The sequence below is a fragment of the Rhinatrema bivittatum genome, chromosome 6 (assembly GCF_901001135.1).
Source record: "Rhinatrema bivittatum chromosome 6, aRhiBiv1.1, whole genome shotgun sequence".
Classification (NCBI taxonomy): domain Eukaryota; kingdom Metazoa; phylum Chordata; class Amphibia; order Gymnophiona; family Rhinatrematidae; genus Rhinatrema; species Rhinatrema bivittatum.
The window spans coordinates 178193397-178219639 of record NC_042620.1 but is presented as its reverse complement, the minus strand read 5'-3'; the positions used below and the strand labels follow the sequence as shown (position 1 = coordinate 178219639).

Genomic DNA, 26243 nt, shown 5'->3' with positions numbered 1-26243 from the left:
AATGTTTTCTGAATCTCCATCCCCCATCATCCTTGTCCCAACCACAGACCATTCTACTCTTTTCCCAAAATAGCACACATTGTGTTATCCTCTCCCACTTCTTGCAATTGGTACTATTAGCTCCCTCACCAGACCAAAACAGAGGATCCTCCATCAGCCCTCCCCAATTAAGTACTATTGGCGCCATCACGCCACTCCCTAAACCAGACTGAAGGCTGTATCACTGCCCTCAGTAGCCTAACCCTTTTCTTGAACATAAGCCAAAAGCCTCCTTAACAGCAGAGCAGAGCTGCAACTGGGAACCTTACTTTCACCAGTGCTGGGTATCCCAAGCATGACCTGGTGACTCCATAGCCAGTCTGGTTTTCAGGATATGCATGGTGAGCATATTTCCACGTTTTCAGGATATGCATGGTGATAAATTTCCACGCAATCTGAAGTCCTGGTGTGTGCAGGTTTGTTTCATGCAGGCTCATTGTGAATGTTTTAGAAGCCCAGCTGGCCAAGTGGTCCAAAAGATGGGTTTGAGAAGTCTGTGTAGTACTGTCCCCCATTCGCCCCCACCTCTTTTTCTCATGGGAAACATTTCATGAGAAAAAGAGGTGGTGGTGGTGGAGGGGGGAATGGTGCACAGTATTGCACACTACTCTTCTGTGGACTGTGTTGGGAGGGATTCATCAATTGCTGCACTGATTATGCTTCCTCCAGATGGGGTTCTACTTAATTGGTTATCCTGACCCTGGTTTTCCAGTTTGGGTCCTCTAGGACATTGGGACTGTGTGCATTTTAACTACACCAATATATATATCAACTGACTAGCTTAGAAACATAGAAACAGAATATGATACCAAATAAGGACCATAAGACCTATTTAGTCTGCCCATTTTTTTCCTGGTGCAATGCCATAGACCCAGTAGAGCTCTGAATTTCCCCTTACTTCTTTGCAACTACAAATCCTCTTTAAATAGCTCATCTTTTCTTGAATTTCATTACTATTTTTGCCTCAAACACTTCCACTGAGACACCATTCCATACATCAACCAACTTTCCAATGAAGAAATATTTTCTGATGTTGCTGCTGAGTCTACCCTCTTGGAGTTTCATAGCATGAACTCTTGTTCTAGAAGATTCTTTCCTCTGAAAAAGGTTTGTTTCTTGTGCATTATTTATACATTCTGAGTATTTAAATGTCTCCATGACATACTACCTCCCCCCTTGGTCTTTCCTCCAGGGCATAAATATTAAGGTCCTTATGCCTCATTTCATTAAGTGTTTGGTAGAGAACCTGTACAGTTTTGGTAGCTTCTTTTATCCTTTCTAACATAAGGATTGCAAAACTGAACACAATACATTACATCCATTAATCTGAACAAAAGCATTATCACTCTGCCCGGATGTTGCTCTATGCGCCGCAACACATGCTCATGAGAGGAAACACGTACAGCGAGATTCCCGTTGGCCACAGAAGAAACAGAGCATCGTTCCCTTTGGCTCCTCCCTCTCTTGTGCAACTGAAGACCAGTGCTGCCTTGTGTCGCCATTAAATCCAGTTCTGGAGTGTTCCACCTGGCTCAAATGAGATCCAAAGCCTCCGCCAACAGCTCCCATTTCCCCGAATCCAATTGCTGCCTGCTAAGAAAATCTGCCAGTATGTTGTCTACTCCGGCCAGATATTCTTCTGCCCAGACAAACAATTCCTGAGCCTCCAGAGCCACATCTTGACTCTTCATCCCGCCCTGCTGACTGATATATGCCACAGTTGTTGCATTGTCCAAGAACGCTCTAACCATTCAACTCCAAACCTGCAGAAGGAACTCCAGCAATGCCCTGAGCACTGCCCTTGTTTCTACCCTTTATTGCAGCCGACCCTGCCACTGGAATGGTCATCTTCTTCGTGACTGCCGACACCACAGGCAAGACTAGCAGTTGCAAAGCATCCTCCATTAAAGGTATAACTTTGCCATTGCCCTGGCCAACCTGAGCCCTGTCTCCAGAAAATCCCATTCCTGGTTCACCAATTTCTTAACCTTCTTAGGCAGCCCATCCAGCACAGGGTCCCATCCCTTCTTTTATAAGACTCCTTCTGAATCTCCCTAATACCCTTTAGCACCTGGGGAATAAGGGGCTTTAACTTTGACACGTGCGTCATCACCCTCTGTAATCAGAACCTCCTCTGAGTCTACAAGATCCTTGTCCCCCACAACAGTTCCTATCCGCTGTGTCAGCTACTGGGTCGACTCCAGGATCATCCCCCAGCCCATCCTGTGAATCATCTGATTCCTCAGATTCACCCTCTCCATCAGGATGGGCAAGGCCCAATTGGCGAAGTAGGTCCCCCAATCCTCTGTCCAAGGACCCCTTAGACGGGCGCTGTGGCTGAAGATTCAGAGACCGTTTACCTCCTGCCCTTTTCCTGGCCAGATAGGTTTTGTGCAGAAGCAAAACAATCTGTGGAAAAATCTTTCATATCATTGCCTCCTTTATCTGATATGGGTCCCTCAGCATGAATGTGCCCCCCCCCCCCCCAATCCAGTTTAGATTGCAGGCAGAAGCAAGGAAGGGGAATCCCTAGGCTCCCAAGTGTCTTGCTGCGAACCTTCATCCTACCTGCCAGGCTGAAAACACTCCCAGGGTTTTTCTCATAGGGCCATGGAAACGAGTGGCCCTTCTGATGCCTGCCACACCCTCCCAGGATCCTTCCCCTTCAATTGCACACTCCTGGCATAGCACGGCTGAATTAAGAAAAACATGACTGGTGCCATGGGCCCGACAATTTTCTGCACTCAGAAGCAGACATTGGTGCTATTATGCTCACATGCGGCTGAATCTGCCTGCCACTCTAAAATGTCGGCCCAATTGGGGCCCGAATTCACAGCCGAGCATACTGCCCCGACACTCCGCCAGAGATAAATACACTGTCCCGACTCTCTGGCTGTTGAGAGCACTCAGCTTCTTTCTGCTAACTCCTCACTTGCTTTTTTTTTCTATTTAAAGACACAGCGGCCACCAAAGAATAAAACCCCCAGCAGAATAAATAAAATACTTCCCTGCTGCTGGAAAAAACCTCAGGGAAGAAGCCTTCAGGAAGAACCAGGGAACCAGGACCCCTGCATGCAGCAGGCTAAAGTTACTCAGGGATTGCCAACTCCCTGCTCGCCCGGCTCAACCTGAGGGAAGCTAACACCTCAGGCAGCATCTCCTTAAACATTATTTTCTTCTCTCAAAATCAAATCTAAAACTTTCTTTTTGTTTTTCTCTAACTCAGACTGCAGGTTTGCACCTCTAGTATCTGCTGGAGGCAGGTCAATACTGAAGGACTGCAGGTGGCACTCTCGGTTATGTAGCAGTGCCTGAAAAGCTTTTAGAACCTATGGGTTCTAAATATGGCCACCAGGTATCATCCTTAAAGATGACCATGACACATTCACCCCCTCCTAGTTTGTTAATGCACCTCTGTAATTTATCTCCCCAGTCAACCTGCTGCATTCCCAGGAATCAAACTCTGCATAGCAATGTCTAGTACTGCCAAGCACTCAACTTCTTCATCTTTCTCAGATAACCTCTCATTCTTTCCTCAGAGTAAATTCTATTTACCACCACCCTCTTTGTCCGTCACGCCACCAGTTTCTATTCCAGTCCACTTCTTTTGAGGTCCACCCCTAGGCTACTCAGTTTATTTAACAATGTCCTGTAAGAGACAATAGCAAAAGCTTTATTAAAATCCAAGTACTCTACATTCAGCACAAATCCCTGATCAACTCCTTGTGTCTCAAAAAAATTGATCAGATTTGTCTAACTATTTCCCTTTGATAAAATCATGCTGCCTCAGTCTGCATGCTAGTGGATTCAAGATATTTCACTACCCTCTTCTTTAGTAGAGTGTCTGCTAATTTACCCACCAATGAGATGAGGCTAACTAATCTTCACAATTATCACTAAGAACATAAGAACTGCCATACTGGGTCTGATGAAGGATCCATCACACCCAGTATCCTGTTTCTAATAGTGGAAAATCCAGCTCACAAATACTGGCAGGATTCCAAATAAGTAGATAGATCCCATCTGCCTTTTTCTAGACCCGTAGAACCACTCCCACATCTCCAAAGATTGATTGAACAGATCCAAAAGCAGACCTAAAAGAATTTCTCTGAGCTTCTAGGATGCATTCCATTAGGCCCCATAGCTTTGTCCACTTTAAGTTTTGCTAATTTCATGCAAACACTGTTCTGTAAATGGTGTGGGATCTACATCAATATTATAAGTACCCCTTCTAACTATCCATGGTCCTTCTCCAATCCCTTCACTGATGAATCATGAACAAATGTATTTTTGTTAGTCTTCACTTTTTTAAACACTATTTTTGGAATAAACAAAACAAAAAACATACATAGCATAATAATAAAAAATAAGCATAGGTTATAGGATGACAAAAAGAAAAGACACTTTGGAGCTGCAAATCCACTATCAAATATGCCACCCTTGTATAGGAAACAGAATCAAGATTACATATTGGCTTATGTAAAAACCGGTAAAACTACCAAGTACATAAAGAAAAAAAAGAACATTTTCATAAAAGATATCTTCTGCCACTCCCAATATTTGTCCCATTGATCTTTATAGCCATCAAACTTGTCTAAGTGCAAAGGTAATTTGTTATAAAGAAACAATTTCTGCTACTGACAAACAAAACCTCTATTTATGGCACATTTAAAAAAAAAAAAAAAAAAGCAATTGTCAATCTCTCTGTATATAAAAGATGAGACATAAGTCACTGATCTTTCTTGAACCCAGCTTCCAAATAAACATAATTGTGGGTTCAAACCTAGCTGAATACCCGTAATATTTGTATCTCCTTCTGTATATTACACCAAAACTTTCCAACTTCTGTGCACCTTTACCATAGTTTCTCCAACACAATGGGCTAGAGTTACAAATTTTAGAAAAGAATATGGGGCACCTATATGCACAATGTAAGAGTTTGTACATAAACTCCTGGGTTTTATTCGCGTTTTCACATTTTTCCTTGTTGTCCTCCAAACGTTTTTCTCCTGTCTTACAATACCATCACTATCTTCCTCCTTTCCCTGATGTACCTTAAAAAGCCTTTCACCTTGTTTTATCACTATTGCTATCTTTTCTTCTGCTCACACCTTTGCTGTCTTGACTTCCCTACTTGCTTCTCTCCTGTAGACTACTTTTTTAGATCTCTTGCACTTTTTAAATGTTAATATTTTTTGCTATATCTTTTTCAGTCACCTCCTTTGAAAACTATTCTGGTCTCCTTTTCCTCTTACTTTTCTAACATAAAAACATGTAGCCCCTATTATAACTCCTTTAAATTTAGCCCAGTGTTTCCCATCTTTTTCAAGCCCAAGACACACCTACATTAACAAAGTTGTCCAGCACTCCAATCTCCATGAAGCAAGCAGTGTGGACATGGAGAGGTTTTATATAACCAAAAGAAGAGCTACAGAAGCACTGAAAGTCCCATCAGTCTCTCTTCCAAATTGTAAAACAAAGTGCAGGAGAACAGAGAAGGGAGAAGTCGATGTGATGAGGGCAGACAGCTCAATTAGTTACCGTGGCTGCCGTATTGGCTGCCAGAAATCCTCCACTGCTGCTGCTCCTAACACTCAGAATGAGCCACATCCATTGATAAGTGCATGCTGTCTCGGTCTCACTCAGCCTAGGGATAAAGGCTGGAAGGACTCAAAGAAAGAAGCTCACAAAGGAGAAGATGAGGAGGTGCTGCTGTGTGAATTGTGTGCACTGCACAAAGAAGGACCTGGCTGTGATTAAGATCCATCACAGGTGTCCCTTGTTGCTGCAATGTGCTGACAGCACAGCCCCCCTGCCTGTCTGGATCTGAGCCTCAGGCAGTGGTGGCACACTTGATTTTATTTATTTATTTAACCGGTTTTATATACCGTCAAATAAAGTCATCATAACTGTTTACAAACATGGGAGGGTTAAAATAACAGAGAGACATTTTTGCACAGATTTTTAAGTTTCTAAATAGATATAGCACTCCAGATTGCACTAAGTGATCAGAGCAGTAGGCACACTACTTGGGGACACACTGATTTAGCCACTGTTCTCCCACTGCACAAATATTTTCTCATCCTGACTGACTCATATGTTTCCATCATAACAAAGCCGGTACTCCTATAGTCCCAGACCCTGACATGTGTGTGATCCTTCTGCCCTTGCTCCTATATTAACCCATAATATCTGATGATCGCTGGAGATCAGGGAATATCTGGACATTTGAAATACTTTCCCCATTCATAAGTACCAGGTTGAGTATCGCTCCACCCCACTCCCTGGATTCCATCGCCATTTGTCCAAGGAGCGCCACTTGAAGGTACCTTTAACGTGCAATGGGGAGATCTCCATCTGTAAAATGAGACTTACTTGGTCAAAAAGCACCCGATTCACAAAGAGGGTGTTCTCAGGCTTTGCAAGTTGCCGGGCAAGGAAGGTGAACAGACATCCTACTTGCGATGGAGTGAAATCAGAATTCTCTACCATTACCTAATATGGGAAGAAATAAACACTATAAAACAACAAGTACAGAAACAGATAAAAATATTAAGACGGTTGTTACTAGAGGGAGTACACAGCCTTTCACTTTCTCCCCGCCCTGCTTGAAGAACACAAAGAGTACAGCACACGGATATCCCTATTTATGGATCATCAAATGCTAATCAAGTTGGAAAAGTCAGAAAAATATAGGTAGTAAGGGATGAAAATTTACATCAAAATGTAGAAGATTAAAAATTAAGGATGCCAGAAATATACATTCAAATTATATGAACAGTAAGAAAAAGAAATTAAGAAAGGATAAACATTAAAAAGGGGAAGGACAGGAGATGAAAAATAAAAAGGAGAAAGGCATTACAGGACAGAATCAAAGAGTATGAAAGAAGGTGACAGAAGCATCTAAATCCATCAAAGACACAAAGATTAAAAGACTTGAGATTATTTTGAAACAATGAGTCATACAATAAAGTTTTATGGAATTTTGTGAAAGCTAAGCTTTATCCTTTTCCAGATTGCAGGCAAATATATTTTTAAAAGTTATTTCTTTCAAGAATAGATGCAAAACTATTGAGGAAAAATATTCTGCTCAACTCTTAATAAAATAATTCAAATATTTCTAACATCTAACATTTACTGAAAGGAGTTCACGAAATGTACTATATGTTCAAAACCACGCCATCCTCCAACTTAACCAATACACCACATTTCATTGAAACATAGAATAGCAAATAAGGCCCATCTAATCTGCCCAATTTATTTTTTGTTATAAGGACAGACATTGATTGATCTCTGGCTTTCCCCTCACTCTTTGCAACTAAGGATCTTCTGTACTTATCCCTTGCTTTCTTGATTTCTGTTACTGTTTTTGTCTCTAACACTGGGAGACCATTCCATGCATCCACAACCCTTTCAGTAAAGGAGGATGGCATTATCATGGAAACTTTTGATAACCAAGAGAAACCTATACATTTAATTATAACAAGCAAGCAACTAATGATAGAAACACATAACAATGTGTATCTATTCTCTCACCTTGAGTAAGATATCAACCATTCTCTGTTGATATTCCACAGCTTGTTTGTCATTCTCAAAGTCTTCAAAAGTCTGTGGGTGTAAGAAGAAACTTACGTTTTTCTAAATAATATTCTACACATAAAATATTTGAAATGTAAGAGGAAAAAAAGATGGAGTCTAGAGGGTCTTCCTACCAAGTGAAGATGAGCACTTTTGCAGATAAGCAGCACGCGCATAAAGAGGGTTAGGCATTGCATTTCCCACTGAAAGACCTTTCTGGATACCTACACAAGAGCAACCCCTCTCTACAAGGAAACAGCTATAGCACGCATCCAAACAAAGCAGCTTCTTTATTTGAAGTTAATTTACTTTTACATTTTTGCTGATGTTCCCATAATACAAAAGTGTATGTGCTGCTGTCATTAATGGCTTTAGAGTTGCAGTCTATGAGCTGGCTCTGTGCCATAAGTAGCTAGTTTATGCATTTAAAAAAATATTGGGAAAATCAATCAACCTCTGTTAATGTGTGATGTGTCAAGGCGAAGTTCTTTATTTTTCCATTGAGACTATGCAAATTTATTAAGCAATGTTGCATATCCATAGCCACGTAGGATGAAGGCTATTCCATTCTTGATTTTTACAATTATTCATTACCATCTGTCTGAATGATAACATTTTCTGGCAGGCTTTAAAAGTGAAACATCTTTTATTATACCCAAGTACAGTTAAATATTTGAGATTACTTTTTCAAAATCTGATACAATACCAGGAACTATTAATATGTACAGTATAGTTTCCTGCTGACCATGAACATCTTGAGAACTTATGGTCCCATTCAATATAACTAAGATCCATAGGATCCAAGCTACTCTTTGTGCAGTCAGAGCTTAAAATGCAAATTAATAATAAAGAAAAATCAGCTTAACAGCAATGAGCCCTCAAAGTAAATGGGGGACTACCTCTCTTCACTCAAAGGCAGATTTGGGATTTTGGGTGCAGGAGGCTCTTAATTAAAAAAAATAAAGAAGTCAAAATTCAAAAGGGTTTATCAGACAAGTTACTTGGACAAACCCTGAGATTTTAATTTCCCGCCCCATCGATATTTTACCTGGATAGCTATTTGCCCGGGTACAATTTACTTGGATAAAAAGCAGCAGGGTGGGGATCATTGCAGAAGTGTGGCCTAAACTTATCCAGGTAATGCTGACATTCATTATTTGGATACATTTAAGCTGGTAAATCTGATTGGGTAAACCACAGCCCTAAATTTATCCAGGAAATTTTAGACAGGTATATTCAGCAGCATCTGGTTGAATATGTTGGCTGTAATTAATGGGAAGTCAGCCTGAGTGATTGCCGGCATAGGCAGCTGAAGAGCAGATCTTCATCAGAGCCCCATGCAGGCATCACACCGATACATGAACAGCATGAATACAGCACAGAGAGCTGAGGAGTTACCAGGGTAACTTTATCCAGCTAACTTCTGACTTACTGCACCGCTCATTATGGACTTGAAAAAGCTTCTGATCCAGCATTTGGTTTTAGGTGCAGGCAAAAGATCAGGTAGGAGGACTAACCATGACAAGTAGCATAGTAGATGGCAGCAGATAAAGCTGTCTTCTTCCCTGGTTCTCCATCGCTTTGGGTAGATGAGCATATGAATTCCCATACTCACCGGCACCAACTCTCAGTCCTCCCTCTTGCCCCCCATTGGTAGGGTTTGGTTCTTACAAACTTAATACTTAATCAAAAACCTAGAAACCCCCTCCCATATTTTACCAACAAGCTTTATAATAATCTAAATAAGATAGCAAGAATAGTGAGGCTGTTGTCAAACATCCAGCTACCAACCATGGCTGTTCCATGCAATATTCCTCAGCCTTCTTCAAAGCCTAATGAAGCCTGCAACTCTTTGCTCTCTGAAATGTAATTTCCCCTTTTTGGCTTTCTAAAGTTTAATATGACTAAGTAAACCCTCAGACCCCACCTTCTTCATTTCTTTTGTTACGCCGCCACCTGCCCTTACCACTGTGCTCTGATTCTGACTGAAATCTGTTTAAATTCTGTCATGATTTTGGTTGCCACTAGGCTATTCCAGGTTTATCTACCACCATTTTTCTAAAATACTAAAGAGGTAATTTTCAAAAGGTTTTAGGCATGTAAATGATCTTTTGCAAACTGCTAGTTTTACACATAACTCCTTTGTAAACTCACTCCTAATATTTTGTTTCCTCTGAATCTTCCTCATAACAACTTTATATTATAATCATTTGTACTTTAATTTCCTTTTCTATGGAAAAATTTACCTTAAGAACATAAGATGATAAGATTTGCCATATTGGGTCATATCAAAGGTCCATCAAGCCCAGTATCACAGTGGCCAATCCAGGTCACAAGTAACTGAAAGGATCTCAAAAAGGTTGATAAATTCCATGCTGTTTATCCCAGGGATAGGCAGAATATTTTCCCAAGTCCAGCTTAATAACAATGAACTGCATAGTTTAATTTATGTATTAAGTTAACTTTTTTCTCCTATTTGTCATAAATGTATTGTCTAATAACATCATTGCATGTCCCCTAGGTTTTGTACTTTTTGAAAGAGTAAACTACCAATTCACATTTATCTGTTCTACACCATTCATTTTACAGACCTCTATCACATCTCCCCTCAGCAAGTAGTTCATTTAAAACAAATCAAAGCAAACATTCTTTTTCACTCAATGCATCGTTAAACTCTGGAATTCATTGCCAGAGGATGTGGTTATGGCAGTTAGTGTAACTGGGTTTAAAAAAGGTTTGGATAAGTTCCTAGAAGAGAAGTCCATAAACTGCCATCAGTAAGGAATGGAGGCTTCAGATCTATTTAAAGTTTGGGTACTTGCCAGGTGCTTGAGACTTGGATTGACCACTGTTGGAAACAGGATGCTGTAGGGATGTGAATCGTTTATCTGACGATTGAAAATATCGTCCGATATTTTCAATATCGTCAGATATCAGGGGGTCCCCGACAGCGATAGGAAACCCCACGATTAATTTAGTGGGTTTTCTTATCGTTATGGGGGGGGGAGGGGCGGGAAGAAAGGACACAACCTAAAAACACAACCTGACCCTTTAAAATGAGTTTGTTAGTATCCCCCCACCCTCCGGCCCCCCCCCCCAAAAAAAATTTTAATACCTGGTGGTCCAGCGGGGGTCCCGGGAGCATTCTCCCATGCTCGGACTGTCGTCTGCCACTAATCAAAATGGCGCCGAAGGCCCTTTGCTCCTACCATGTGACAGGGGCTATCGGTGCCATTGGTCGGCCCCTGTCACATGGAAGGTGCACTGGATGGCCCGTGCCATTTTTAAAGATGGTGCCGGACGTCCATTGCTCCTACCATGTGACAGGGACCGGGGCCAATGGCACGGATACCCTGTCACATGCTAAGGGCAAAGGGCCATCGGCGCCATTTTGTTTACTGGCAGCCGATGGCCCGAGCACGGGAGAATGCTCCCGGGACCCCCGCTGGACCACCAGGTATTTTAAAAAATGGGGGGGGGGGGGTCCGGAGGGTGGGGGGATACTAACAAACTCATTTTAAAGAGTCGGCTGTATTTTTTGGTTATTGGCTCGGGCGCAGCCGATAAAAAAAAAACCCGATCGGACTGCAAGATAAAAATTTCACGATGTGAATCGGAACCGGAATCCGAACCGATACCGGTTCCGATTCACATCTCTAGGATGCTGGGCTTGATGGACCCTTGGTCTGACCTAGTATGGTATATCTTATGTTTTTATCTTTTCTCCAAGCTGAAGAGCCCTAACCTTATCTTTTCTCATGGGGGAATAGTTCCATCCCCTTTACCATGTTGGTCATCCTTCTCTGTACCGTTATATACCGTCATTCGGTAAAGCCATCATAACGGTTTACAAAAATTCAAAATGCAAGATTTTTAACAGTTTAGCAAAAGGCATAACAGGAAGCATATTAAACAAAAATCCACAATGACGCCTAGATTCTTTTCTTAGGTGGTAACTCCCATTGTGGAATGTGCATTGTGTAGTTATAATTTGAGTTGCTCTTCCCTACGTGCATCACTTTGCAGTTGTCCAAGTTAAATGTTATCTGCCATTTGGATGCCCAGTTTCACAAGGCCCCCTTGCAATTTCTCACAATCCTCTTATGTTTTACCAACTTTGAATAATTTTGTATCATCAGCAAATGTAATCACCTCACTCCTTTTAGGGATCCTTGGGATCTCTAGGTCATTTATGTTAAAAAAGCAGTGGTCCCAGCGACATTCTACTATTCACCTTTCTCCATTATGAAAATTGACCATTTAGCACTATTCTCTGTTTTCCATCTTTTAACCAGTAGTCAATCCACAATAAAACATTGCCTCCTCAAGAGTCCATACTTTTGTTGAAGCCTGTCAAATATTTGTATGTTTCTATCATATACCCTTTTCCTCTCTTTCCTCCAGAGTACATTTTGGGTGTCTTGTGTTTCAGGCCCTGTATAATTTTTGTAATCCTTCTCAGATCTGTTTCCATCCTTTCAGTATTCTTATAAAGCTATGACTTTTTCCTGCTGATGATACCTTTACTTGTGCAATCAAGCATGCTGTTAGCTTCCCCAGCTGCTTTATTACATGGACTGGCCACCTTCAGGACATCTTAGATGATTATGTCTAGCTTTATATCTTGTTTAATAATTTCCAGTTCTTGTCCTCCTGACTGATATGTGGCTAATGGACTTTTACATTTCAAATGCATGAATTTATACTTTTTTTTAGCACCAAAATTCATTTTTCAATCCCTTAAACATTGTTCCAGTTTTATCATATAATTTTTTTTTTCACTATTACTTGTGACTGCTTTGTTACAGATTTTTGTATCATCTGCAATAAAGCATGTCTCATCCAGAAATACCACTGTAATGTTGCTAATAAAGAAATTGAAAAGAACAAGTCCTAATTCTAACAAGAACAAGTCCTAACCCTTGGGTTTCCCACTAGTCCTTTACCTTCACCGCAGCAGATGCCATTAACTCTGTTGCCTGCTGCTCAAACAGTTCCTCACCTAATTTTCATTTTGTCCACCTCCCATACTGTCCAGTTTGCTTACCAGTCTTGTATGCAGACCAGCATTAAAAGCCTTACATTGATCATCAATGCATTTTTAAAGCTATTCATATGCATTAAACAATTATGTAAAAAAAGAACATCAAGTATTCCACTCCCAGCTAGGGATGCTCACAACCCGCTAGGGGAAAAAGGCATTGTGGTCATTGCTTACGGGTGATACCTAGTGCCCAGATTCAGGACCATCACTGCAATGGAACCTTGCCATGGACCATCACTGCAATGGAACCCTTGCCTCCTAACATTTAAGAAAAAACTTAAGACTTGGCTGTTCCGCCAAGCCTTCCCGGATCCCTCGGATACACATTAGATGATTAACTCTGTTCACGAGCAATGGAACCTTGTTCCCCCTCTAAGTACTTCATAAGCATTAGTACCTCTTCTAATATCTTAATAAGCACTAGCCCGGATTCTGTGATGATATTATGTTCTTAATTTATTGCCCTCTTAGGCCTTTCCTTCCAGCTGCTTAAGCTTCCAAGTTTACGGTCCTTGTTAAATGTAACTTTTGATTCTTCTGATTATAAAAAAGTTGTTTTCTTTTACAGTTCTCTATCCCAGTTCGATGTAAACCGATCTGATATGGTATTTAACCTTGAAGATCGGTATAGAAAAATGCTAAATAAAATAAATAAATAAATGCCCAGACTGGGTATGTTGGGGGGATGGGGGAAAACATAAAATAGGGGAAAAAAATCCCCAGGTAATTACAAATGAATGTTCATGATGCCAGATCCTAGCCCTGATTCCGATTGAGCTGGATGTAGAAAGGAGCACAAGGAAACTGACAAGATCAACATAGAGAGAAAGGCCACAGATTAAATGACACCACAAGGATAAACCTTCATTTAGATTAGAAGGTCAACCTCAACCTTACTATAGAGAGATTACTTTTTTTTTTTTAAATAACTGTTGTACTGACTATTCCTGCTGTGCATGCCAGGAGGAAAGCTATCATATTTGACCTCATCTCACTCAAATGATATCTGGCCAACCCTTTTCCTATAAAATATTTGTTTTGTTTGTGTTTGGTACCAGCCTCATATAAAGGGTAATTTTCAGTGGCCTGAAGCCAATATTTAAATGGAAAGTCCTTGAGAAGTTTCCCTTTTTAAATCTATTGGCGGGCCAGTGCCACAAGGAGTACTTAACTCGCATACTTTGCAGGTGTAAAGTGAGGAGGCGGCAGAGAGATTTGAAAATGAAATTTTTATGCTTAATTTTCTGGGCCTGCTTTGGCCCTAACCCCAATGTAGATTCTTTTCTCAATGGGAAAGAACTTTCAGCAGCGCACATAGTTTGTCTCCACCAAGAGCCTAAGGCAGTATTTAAAAGGGCCTTTCTCTGCAGGTAAACACCCATTTCCATGCAGAAATCCCTCTGAAAATTGCTCCCTTCATGATGTTTCACATGCAGTTATAAAAATTGCTCTAAAAGTTATGATCCTCCTGACTGTAGTGTAGAGTTTTAGCAGTCATATTAATCCTGGAGAAAAAGTGGAATCTTTGCTGGTTGTGATACTTTTACTGGCCAACAAGAAAAGTTGCTGTAGAACACAGTCTTTCAAAACCCACAGCTGAAAGAATAATCACTTTTTGGGTGTCTGAATACATTTTCTTAATATATCCAGGACTGCGCCTGCCTACATGGTGCCTTGGGCGGTCCATAAGGGGAGGGAGTCCTATTCCTGGTGATGCAGCTGCCAAGGGAGAGGTCATCTAATTTATTTATTTATTTGTACCGACATTCATTACACAATCATATCATATCAGTTTACAAGGAACAGGGGTATAACAACAATGACGCTGATGCAAAAAGTAACAATGAACAAGGGTAATGGAACTAAGAAGGAGAAGAAACCAGAAGAGGAAAGGTAACTCAGTAACTATAACAAAGTAGATGCACTGTCAAAGGTAGCGTGCACTGAGCAGGTGACTTAGTATGTGATCTGCGGCAAATTAGAGGCTGGCCTAGGTTGGGCGAAAGGCTTGTTGAAACAGCCAGGTTTCAAGTTTTTTCCTGAAAGTCAGCAGACAAGGTTCTTGTCTGAGCTCAGGAGGGTTGGCATTCCAGATGGCTGGTCCTGCTGTCAAGAAGGCCCGTTCTCTGGTGGTTGTCAGATGTGTGGATTTGGTGGGAGGAGCATGCAGAGATCCTTTGTAAGCTTCCCTGATGGGTCTTGAAGATGTGTGAAGTCTGAGTGGGAGTTGCAGGTCAATGGGGACCTGGTGGTGGATGGTTTTATGAATGATGGTAAGGGATTTGTGAAGGATCCTGAAGCTTATTGGAAGCCAATGTAAGTCCCTGAGGATGGGCGTGATATGCTCTCTTCTGTTGGAGCTTGTAAAGATTCTAGCGGCCGCGTTTTGGAGCATCTGAAGGGGTTTAATAACGGAGTTAGGAAGCACAAGCAGAATGGAGTTGCAATAGTCAACTTTGGAGAACAGTATGGCCTGGAGAACTGATCTGAAATCTTGGAAGTGTAACAGAGGTTTAAGTCTTTTTAGCACCTGAAGTTTATAGAACCAGTCCTTGGTGGTGTGATTGATGAACTTCTTTAAGTTCAGGTGGTTGTCGATTATTACTCCCAGGTCTCTTGCTTGAGTGATTAGTGTGTTGGGTTGGGAAGGCTGGAGGGTATCGCTGTTTTCCGGTGATATGAGGAGGAGTTCCGTCTTGGCGGAGTTAAGTATTAAATTGAGGCTGGTGAGGAGGAGGTTGATGAACTGGAGGCAGTTGTCCCAAAACCTAAGTGTTTTTGTAAGGGATTCAGTTATCGGGATCAGAATTTGAACGTCGGCGGTGTATAGATAATATTTCAGCTTTAGGTTTGTTAACAGTTGACAGAGGGGAAGGAGGTAGATGGTGAAGAGTGTGGGGGAAAGCGAAGAGCCCTGAGGTACTCCTAGTGAGGAACTGATGCGAGGGGACTCCATATTATTGACTTTGAGTTTAAATCCTCTACTGCTGAGAAAGGAGTCGAACCATCTAAGGGCTGTGCCTGATATCCCTATGTCGGATAGTCGATTTAGGAGGATGGTGTGGGTTCACTGTGTCGAAAGCTGCCGAGATGTCGAGGAGCACTAGCAGGAAGGAGTGCCCTTTGTCTAGGCCCATGATGAGATGGTCTGTGAGGGAGATGAGTGTTTCAGTGCTTAGCGATTTGCGGAATCTGTATTGGGAGGGGTAGAGAATTTTGTGATCTTTAAGATATTCCAAAAGTTAAACATTGACTAATTTTTCCATGATTTTAGCGACAAAAGGCAGATTGGAAATAGGGCGGAAATTGTTCGGGTTCCTAGGATCTAGGTTTGGTTTCTTAAGCAGTGGTTTGAAGGGTGGCGAGTTTTAGAGCATCAGGGAAAATTCCTTGAGAAAGAGAGCAATTTATGTCGGCCAGAAACTTGGCGATGGTGTCTGGTACAAATAGGAATAGTTTAGTTGGGATTTGGTTGGAGGGGCGGGTGGAGGGTTTCATTTTCTTTAGTATGGTTTCTATCTCCAAAGCGGAAGTGGGTTTGAATGATTCTAGAGATGCTCCTGAAGTTGTGAAAGGAGAGAAGGAGATGGGAGGAGGAGTAGAGCTAGGGGATAGGCGAGTTAGAAGGTTGGAGATTTTGCTCTGGAAGAAGAATGCAAGGTCATTGGCTTTAGATTGAGCTTGGTCGTCTGGGATGGATGGGGTGGTGGTTTTTGTAAGTTCAGAAACGTAGGAGAACAGGGCCTTAGCATCGAATACGAGATCGTGAATTCTGGTAGCATAAAAGTCTCTTTTTGTTCATAGAGTTGCATTCCGGTATAAGCGGAGGGTGGATTTATAGGCAGTTTGAGTACTGGGGCAAGGGTTCTTGCACCATTTGTTTTCTTTATGTCTAAGGTCTTGCTTGAGTTTTCGGAGATCATTGGAGAACCAGGGCTGTTTATTTTTTAATGCCGGATTGATTTTTTTGGTTATCAGTGGGCATAGTTTGTTAGCAACTGCTTCGGTGATGCTGTGCCATGAGGTTAGTGCCATGTTTGGGTTTGAGATGTCTAATTTAGGAAGTTCTTTGGCTAGGTGTTCGCTGAGGACATCTGAAGTGCACGTTCTTCTATAGTGAATTGTGGATTGATTGAGGAGACAGACTTTCTTTCAATTTGAAGGTGGTGGAGATCAGTGAATGGTCGGACCATGGAACTGGGATGCATTTGGGAGGTGTGGATTGTGGGCCAGCTGAGTGGGCTTGTTAATAAATGATGTGGCCAGCTGGCCAGACATCAAAAATCACCCCCCCTATAATGTAGTCACATCAAAGTGTGCAGCTACACCCAAGACTTCACATACTGGCACCTGTCTGCCTGTACTTTCCAACGGCCCTGAAAACACCAGAAGCATGTGAGCATCAACTAGTGATGTAACCTTATCATGCTTTATTGCCTTGATTTATCAAATTCTTTACCAAGGCTAGGACATTCAGGAATTCTCTCGTGTCAAAGTGCAGTAGGGTGCGCATATAAGGGTACACCTCCTCTTCAGAGGACGCTTCTGGGGAATGCAGACGGATTAAAAACTCAAAAACCTAGAATAGAAACAACAAACATTAAGTGATTGACATTTTCTTGTAACTTAAAGCATCCCACTCCCCTACAGGAATTCCTCTCACTGCTTTAAGGGAAAGGGCACCTATGCGATAGCTAGAAGGAACTTTTAGGGATTTTAAAAAATATTTTTGAAAATCCATGCACTTTACCTACTCCTAAACCATGTTTTATTTATAAACTCTTTGAAGGAAAGTGACTCAGAGACTAGGTCTAGCTCCACAGTGTAATGGGGTTCTCTACCTAATACAGGAGGGCCATCTTTAGTCCCTATGATACTTCTGTCGGCTAGATACGGGGGGACAGACAAATAAAATACAATCTAATCTACTCTAAAGGAGGTAATTTTCAAAACATTACACGCATGAAAATTAGTATATGTGCAAGTAAGTAGCCTGCACTTGTGCAATTGCTGTTTTATAAACATTGACAGTATGAATGCACTTTAGGTTTTGTGTACACATTGAAGCATGAAAAAAAGGGGTGGTCTAGGGGTGGGGACAACAGGTGCGCATGTAAGGTGCTCTATTATAAGAGACTTATGCATGAATATTTGGCAATATACTCGTGGAATTTTACACCTGCTAATTATCTTATGTACATATCAGCTTTATTGTATACTACTGGGTAAGTGAGAGGTCTGGGTGATCTGGGGAGAGTTCAGGCTGAAGAACCAGAAAGGTGCTGATGACCTGGAGGACTGGGAGAACTAGTGGAGGAATTGGAAAACTGGTAATTTCGATTACCAGTCCACATTTTAAAATATGCCGATAAGCACATAAATTGGGTTTTACATGAGAAAGTCCTACTTTATTGTCATGTGTAAAATTGCACGCATATATTTTTTAAATTGGTTGGAAAAGTGCATGTATTCAATGCACTGAAATACTCAGTTTCAATTTATTGCATGTATTTTCTGCAATAATTGCGTGGCGAGAGGTTGCAGATTAAAGAAAGCTTTAGTTTATGATATTGTCATTTGGCGTTATTAAGTGTTCTAGAGTTGTAGATTATATTTGGTCTCCTCTCTCCTTTATTCTTTTTAGTGATTAATTGGAGAGGTAGTTGCTTCTATTTGTCGTGATTATTTATCTATTTGCACATAAGCATACATATGTGCATATGCTGCGGGATAAACATACACATATTTTATAATATGCGTGGGTTATAAAATATTACTGTACATCTGCAAGAGGCCATAAATGCGCATATATGTGGCTGCACAGATTAATTTTGAAAGTTATCCTCTAATCTTACACTTATAGTCTCACCTTTTCAATCCTACAGGACTGTTCATATTCCACCACCACCCCCCTTAATTTTCTTTAGGGAAAAAGAGGACTTTATGACAATCCTTTGATCCATCTTCTTCTTTTTTTTAAGTGATGGTGGAGTCATGAAGCAGAAGGGAATGGTTCTATGAATTTTCCTAGCAATGCATTATTTTAAGGAAAGTAATTTACCAAATAATTCTGATCACTTTGTAAAGCAGACTATTTTTCCCCAATTTGCTGTCAACAGTTTAAACGCATTTCAACAGTACATACACCCTGAAAGCAGTAAAAACATAGCTGTCTCAACAGTCTATTTACTAAAGAGTGTTGTAATCATGCTTTGCAGATATTTAAGTAGGTAGAAATAAAACCAACAAGAAAATAGTTATCCAAAAACCATCTTATTCTGCTGCCTTTAGTTCTGTACTGTAAGATCCACAATAATGGGGAGGAGGAGGATCAAATCACATAGTGAAGGAAATAACATAAATGAAGGGTCATGGTCAGACATTCATTATTTTGCATTAACAGCCAAACTCAGAACAGGATGACTAAGTCTTATCCCATTAAAAAAAAAAATCCATTAACTGATGCAGCAGAAAGAAAACACATCAGTTGCACAGATCTGTTACAATACAATTTCAGGAAAATCTTGAAAAGAAGCCCCAGCCGGAAAAATCTAGGCTTCAATTCTTAGAAACTTTTTCTCTTTTTTTTTTTATCGCTCACGAAACACCAGAAAATATATGTAGACAACCATATTCAAAAACAAAAAGCAAGTTTGCTTACCGTAAACAGTGTTTCCGTAGATAGCTGGATGAATTAGCCATGCTGTCTGGGAGCGTCTCGCGACCGGTCAGTATGCGGAGTTTTCTCAGTTAGTACAGAGTTTTGAACTCTGTACAGCTGCATGGTGAGCTTCCTGCATGATTGCCTTGTTACCTCAGTCTCTTGTAGCCAAGCGAGATGTACGTGTAAATGTTTTTTGGTAGAATCTGTAGACTGTCTAGGGAGGTGGGAAGGGATCGCATGGCTAATTCATCCTGCTATCTACGGAAACACAGTTTACGGTAAGCAAACTTGCTTTTTCCCGTTGATAGCAGGGCTGAATTAGCCATGCTGTCTGGGAGTCCCAAGCTCCCAGGTTGTGTCCATATAGTAAGTTTTTATGAGTTGAGGACACTACCTTTCAATAAAGGTAGACAGTCCTATTCTGAATTTAGGGTTGACAGAACTGCCGAACCCAGAGCTGCATCGGAAGATGTTTGCTGTCCGATACAGTAGTGAGATGTGAAAGTATGAAGAGAAGACCAAGTTACCGCTTTGCAGATGTCCAGTAGCGGAACTTTCCTTAAATGCGCAACCAATGTTGCTGTTGCTCTTATCTGGTGTGCTTTTGGTTTGTTGCTCAAAACAATAGAACATTTATTGTAGCAGAATTCAATGCATTTGGGATAGCCAACTAGCAAGGGTTCTTTTGGAGACAGGCTGGTTTGGATTATTAGGGTTAAACAGAGGAACAATTGAGATGGTCTTCCTTGAGATTGAGTCCTTTGTTTGTAATAAGCTAACGCTATTTTACAGTCTAAAGAGTTCAGAAGCTTGTCTCGGTCATTATGATGAGGTTTAGGTTTGATGATTGGCAATGTAATTGACTGGTTTAAGTGGAAAGCCGATACTACTTTAAGAAGAAAAGTAGGATGAGGCCGAAGAGTTACCTTATCATGGTAGAACTATAAATAAGGAGAATAGTGAACCAAGTCTTGAGGTTCACTTACTCTCCGTGCTGATGTGATGGCCACTAGAAATACTGTTTTCCATGTGAGGTATTTAATGTGGCATGAATCTAATGGCTCGAAAGGAGGCAGCATTAGCTGTTCAAGGACTATATTGAGATTCCATAGTATAGGTGGCTTTGACACCAGTGGCCGTAGACGTAGCATGCCCCGCATGAATCTGGAGATCAGCGGATGGTTGGAAATGGGAAGTCCATTATGAGAGTGGTGGAAAGCTGCAATAGTGCTAACATGCACATGAACTTCCGTTCATGTGCATGTTAGCGCTATTGCAGCTTTCCACCACTAGACCAGCAAGGTAGAGTGTATGGAGATACTCTAGAAGTTGCATGGCTGTTGATGAGAACAGATCTAGTTGTCGCGGTTTGCACCATTCCGTGTAACGATGCCACTTTCCTGCATAGTTACGTCTGGTTGAAGGTTTCCTGGATGCAATGAGAATGTCTTCAAGTTGAGATGGTAGATCCAGGTGGCTTAATAAATGCCTTTCAACCTCCAAGCTGTCAGGTGGAGGGAACGATGCATTGGATGAAGGAGGGACCTCCACCCCCCTTCCTGAGTTAACAGAAGTGGATGGTTCTCCAGTGGAATTGATGGGTGAATGGAGATCTGCATGAGATACGAATACCAGGGCTGCCTTGGTCATGCTGGAGCTATGAGGATCATATCCACTGTGTCTCAGATTGCATTTCTGAATTGTCCTTGATATTAACGGAATGGGAGGATAAGCATAGAGCAAGCCCTCCGCCCATGGGATGAGAAAGGCATCTGGAGCATGACGAAGTTTGCTCGGGTAAATGGAGCAAAATGCTTGTGTTTGATGGTTGCTCTCTGTGGCAAAGAGATCTATTATCAGGTGGCCCCAGCATTGAAAAATCCTTGTTGCTTCTTCTGGATTCAAAGTCCATTCGTGTGGATGAAATATTCTGCTGAGGCGATCCGCCGTGACGTTGTCTAAGCCGGGAAGGTAAGTGGCTTGCATCGAAACTTTGTTTGCAATTGTCCACGTCAGTATTCGAAGTGTTTCCCCGACAGAGGATCCATGAACCTGACCCTCCTTCCTTGTTTATGTAGAACATGGCAACTTGGTTGTCTATGTATACCATGAGATGCTTGCCCCGAACTTGAGGGGAGAAGATTTGAAGCGCTTTCCAGATGGCTCGAAGTTCCAGGAAGTTGATCTGCTGTGTGCTCTCTTGAGGAGACCAGAGACCTGGAGTCTTTAGATTGCTCAGATGGGCTCCCCAGCCCCTCCTGGATGCATCCATTGTGAGAGTAAGTTGATGGGATGCTAACCGGAAAGGTGCTCCTGAGGTCAGGTTGTTTGTGTTTTTCCACCATTGAATGTCAATACGCATTTGAGTAGTAAGTTGTATCCTGGTTGAGAGGGGTTGAAAGTATCGAGACCATTGATTCTTTAGTCCCCATTGTAGGCAGTGCATGTGTAGTCTGGTGTAGGGAACTACATGGATAGCTGCCGCCATGTGACCCAGTAATTGGAGGACTTGATGTGCCTAAGTATATGATTGGTTGCATAGACATCGAGCTAGTGAGGATAACGGTTGAATCCTGTCCTGCAGAAGCTACGCTCTCTGTTATGTTGTATCGATGAGCGCTCCAATGAACTGTAGTGTTTGGGTCGGTTGCAGGTTGGACTTCTCGTAATTTATTAAGAAGCCCAATGTCTGAAGGCAATTGATTGTTTGGAACGTGTGATTCCGTAGAATAGCTTGATCCGAGGCTACTAAAAGCCAGTTGTCCAGATAGGGGAATATCTGGATCGACAGTTGTCTGAGGTGAGCCACCACCACCGCTAAAATTTTGTGAACAGGCCAAAGGGTAGAACCCTGTATTGACAGTGGCTGTTCCGAGCTTGAAAGCAAAGGTATTGCCAGGAAGTAGAGTGCATGGATATATGGGAGTACGCATCCTTCAAGTCTACGAAACATAGCCAATCATTGGGCTGTAGGAGGGAAAGAATAGTTTTTAGAGACGTCATCTTGAATTTTTCTTTCTGAATGTGTTTGAGATTCCGTAAGTCTAAGATGGGTCGAAGACCTCCGGACTTTTTTGGGATGAGGAAATAATGGGAGTAGAATCCACAATTCTCCTGTGATATTGGAATTCTTTGAATGGATTTTTGGTTTTGTAGATTTCGTAACTGTCCCTGAAGGTACAGTGAATGGGTTGATGTATTCCGGGGAAGGGTATATGAGGGAGGCATGAAAGTGTTACAAAATTTATTTGGTAGCCTTCCCTTATTATGTTCAGCACCCAAGAATCTGAGGTAATTGCCTCCCAATTGGCATAGAATAGCTGGAGGCGACCTCCTATGTATGGTGGTGGAGGTGGCTCGGGATAGCTCAAAAAGATGAAATCTGTTTTTGAGGGGGTGCTGGTGCTGGCTTTTGAGGTCGTTGTTGACGAGATCATCCACGGGATTGATGAGTCTGAGATTGGTATCTCTGGTGGGAATAATTTTGCGTTCGATAAGTATTGTATGATTTAAAGGGTTCCCTTGAGTAGGATTTCTTCCTGAATGAAGGGTAAAATTTTCTGGACGAGGTATCGGGGTCCGTAGAAGTGAGTGACAGTACCACGGTACTCTGTTCTTTAAGACGAGTAACAGTTTCCGCAAACTTCTTACCAAAAAGATTGTCTCCTAGACATGGTATGTCCGCTAACTTATCGTGGACATCCTCTCTTATAGCACTCGCTCTCAACCATGCCATTCGTCTTGCTGCTATAGCTGAGGCCAAAGATCTTGTGGAAGACTCAAACGACTCATACACAGTAGTAGATGACGAAGTCCTTCTTCCATGTCTGTAAATGGCTGTGGTAGAGTATTATCAGAGGCTAAACATATGGGATGTAATCTCTGAAGACATTCAAATAAATACTGGATTACGTAAAACTGATGGTGTTGAATTTTTGTTGCTAGCATGGACGAATGGTGTACTTTACAGCCGAAGTCATCCATGGACGTATGGTCTTTCCCTGGTGGTGAATTGGCATGAAGTTTTGACCTTTTCGCCTTTGATAGTGCAGATTCCACTACTATTGAGTTGTGTGGCAATTGTGTGATATTGTAAATTGTTGAATTACGCATACGGTACTTGAAGTCCATTTTCCTTGATGTAGCTGTGGTGTTAAAGGTTTCTCCCACATTTTACGAAGGACTGTATCCAGTACCGTATGTGGTGGTAGAGCTGTTGGCTCTGGAGGCATTTCGAATATTTTCAGTATATCAAGAACCTCCGTCCTAGGATCTGGAATCTTTCCCGTCTCTATATTTAAAAGAGAACCTACTTTCTCGATGAACTTTGCGTAGGACAAGTCTTCGGGAGGGGAATAAGGTTCCAGGAGACCTTCTGGAGGGTCAGATGGAAAACCTGTAGATGAACCAGGGGACGATGGCCATGGTGAGTCTGGGGAGTCCGGTCGATCAGCAAGTGGAGATGGTGCTGACGGCTGAGAGGGAAGGAGTGGAGTTGGCGAAGACTGAGAAGGCGCAAGTAAAGGCTGAGGATCTAGGTGTCATAGTGGATAACACATTGAAATCGTCGGTTCAGTGTGCTGCGGCAGTCAAAAAAGCAAACAGAATGTTGGGAATTATTAGAAAAGGAATGATGAATAAAACGGAAAATGTCATAATGCCTCTGTATCGCTCCATGGTGAGACCGCACCTTGAATACTGTGTACAATTCTGGTCACCGCATCTCAAAAAAGATATAATTGCGATGGAGAAGGTACAGAGAAGGGCTACCAAAATGATAAGGGGAATGGAACAACTCCCCTATGAGGAAAGACTAAAGAGGTTAGGACTTTTCAGCTTGGAGAAGAGACGACTGAGGGGGGATATGATAGAGGTGTTTAAAATCATGAGAGGTCTAGAACGGGTAGATGTGAATCGGTTATTTACTCTTTCGGATAGTAGAAGGACTAGGGGACACTCCATGAAGTTAGCATGGGGCACATTTAAAACTAATTGGAGAAAGTTCTTTTTTACTCAACGCACAATTAAACTCTGGAATTTGTTGCCAGAGAATGTGGTTCGTGCAGTTAGTATAGCTGTGTTTAAAAAAGGATTGGATAAGTTCTTGGAGGAGAAGTCCATTACCTGCTATTAAGTTCACTTAGAGAATAGCCACTGCCATTAGCAATGGTTACATGGAATAGACTTAGTTTTTGGGTACTTGCCAGGTTCTTATGGCCTGGATTGGCCACTGTTGGAAACAGGATGCTGGGCTTGATGGACCCTTGGTCTGACCCAGTATGGCATTTTCTTATTTTCTTATGTTCTTATGTTCTTATGATGTACCGTGTTGAGATCTTGAAGAAAAGTATTTAATGCCTGCGAAATCTGTAACATTGCTTTAGATGCGAGAGGTTGTGCAGGTCCTGAAAAAGGAGCTGGTCCTGAAGGCATTGCCGCTATGAGTAAGTCTTGAGGAGGGGATTGTGGTCTACTAAGGGAAGACCCATGAGAATCAGAAACCTCGCTAGAGGTGTCGGAGTCATGGACAGAGACTAGTTCCAGATGCTGGTCAGAATCTGTGTCACTAGGTTTTGAAGATATTAAATGTTTCGTTTTTTGTGACTTTTTAAGACATTCCTGACTTAACAGTATAGGCTGCGTCAAGGCTGATGCCCTGTGCGTTGGAATTCGAGGTTGACTCGATAGCTTCGCATGTTTTAAGCCATGATGCTCTGCTGTGTCGCGTGGCATAGACGCTGTATGCTTAGATGCACCTTTGTGCGCCGAGTGGTGTGCCGATGTGTTGCGCAAGCTGTTGTGCGCCGATGTGATGTGCACGCAATTGTGCGCCGATATTTTGTGCACGTATCTGTGCGCCAGTGACTTGTGCGCGGAGCTGTGCACAGAATCATCGTGCGCCGAGCCGTGCACAGATACATTGTGCGCCAATGAGTTATGCGCCGGGCTAAGCACAGAAGCGCCGTGCACGCATCTTGGCGCCGACGCGCCATCCAGCTTCGGCTGATTTGATTTTTTATGACCCGATTTCTTCGGTGTCAATGAGCGGGATCAAGAGGGTTCAGTAAACTGAAACCCACGCGGCTCAAGAGGGGATTCCTGTGAAAGAGGAGTTGCGGCCTCAACTCCTTTCACTGGCCTTGGTGGATTGCAGATCTTTTTGATGGATTCTTCTTCGGTCTCTTCGATGGTCCCGGCTAAGACTGTGTTAACAATACCTTTAGACGCGCAATTTTTTCTGCGCGCTTCCTATGGGCTCTGGGAGACATACGAGCACAGTCCTGGCATGAGACTTGGTCGTGTTCCGGTCACAGGCAAATATAGCTGTAATTATGTCCATTACAATGGACATCATTTTACCGCATTGGCAGTACTTAAATCCAGATGGCTTAGGAGCCATCACTACCTAAAAAAATTGAAGAATAAAACAAATTTGAGAAAAAATCTCTTCAGAGACGGAGGAGGAGAAAAAACCCCGTGTGCAGACTTGCTCGCAGAAAAAAAAGAGACTGAGGTAACAAGGCAATCGTGCGGGACTGAGGTAACAAGGCAATCGTGCGGGAAGTTCACCGCGCAGCTGTACAGAGTTCAAAACTCTGTACAGAGTTCAAAACTCTGTACTAACTGAGAAAACTCCGCCTACTGACCGGTCACGTGACGCTCCCAGACAGCATGGCTAATTCAGCCCTGCTATCGTCAGGAAATCATTCATATTACAGAAATAAATCCTTATGATCCATTCTATATCTTATTCTAAAATAAAAATTAACTATCAAAGTAGCTACTTAAATATCTAATTTTCTGACTGAGAGGATATATCTTTAGAAGCTATATTTCAAATCCAATAAATAAATAAATAAATAAATAAATAAAAAGTCATGCTTTAATGGTTAACTTGCTATTGTCTTCCCTCAGTGA

General features: G+C 41.9%; 1 protein-coding gene across 5 annotated transcripts in view; it reads right to left on the bottom strand.

Moving 5' to 3' along the window:
- The window catches only part of VPS8 (VPS8 subunit of CORVET complex), an 818099-nt gene that overhangs the window by 465278 nt on the left and 326578 nt on the right, over positions 1-26243 (bottom strand). For 4 of the 5 annotated variants that reach the window (XM_029606197.1, XM_029606196.1, XM_029606195.1 and 1 more), the window contains 3 exons: positions 17121-17240; positions 7576-7647; positions 6415-6534 (listed from right to left, as the gene is read on the bottom strand). In XM_029606197.1, the coding sequence (XP_029462057.1) occupies positions 6415-6534; positions 7576-7647; positions 17121-17240 (312 nt within the window). The remainder of the gene's footprint in view (positions 1-6414; positions 6535-7575; positions 7648-17120; positions 17241-26243) is intronic. The other variant, XM_029606199.1, reaches the window with a different exon arrangement.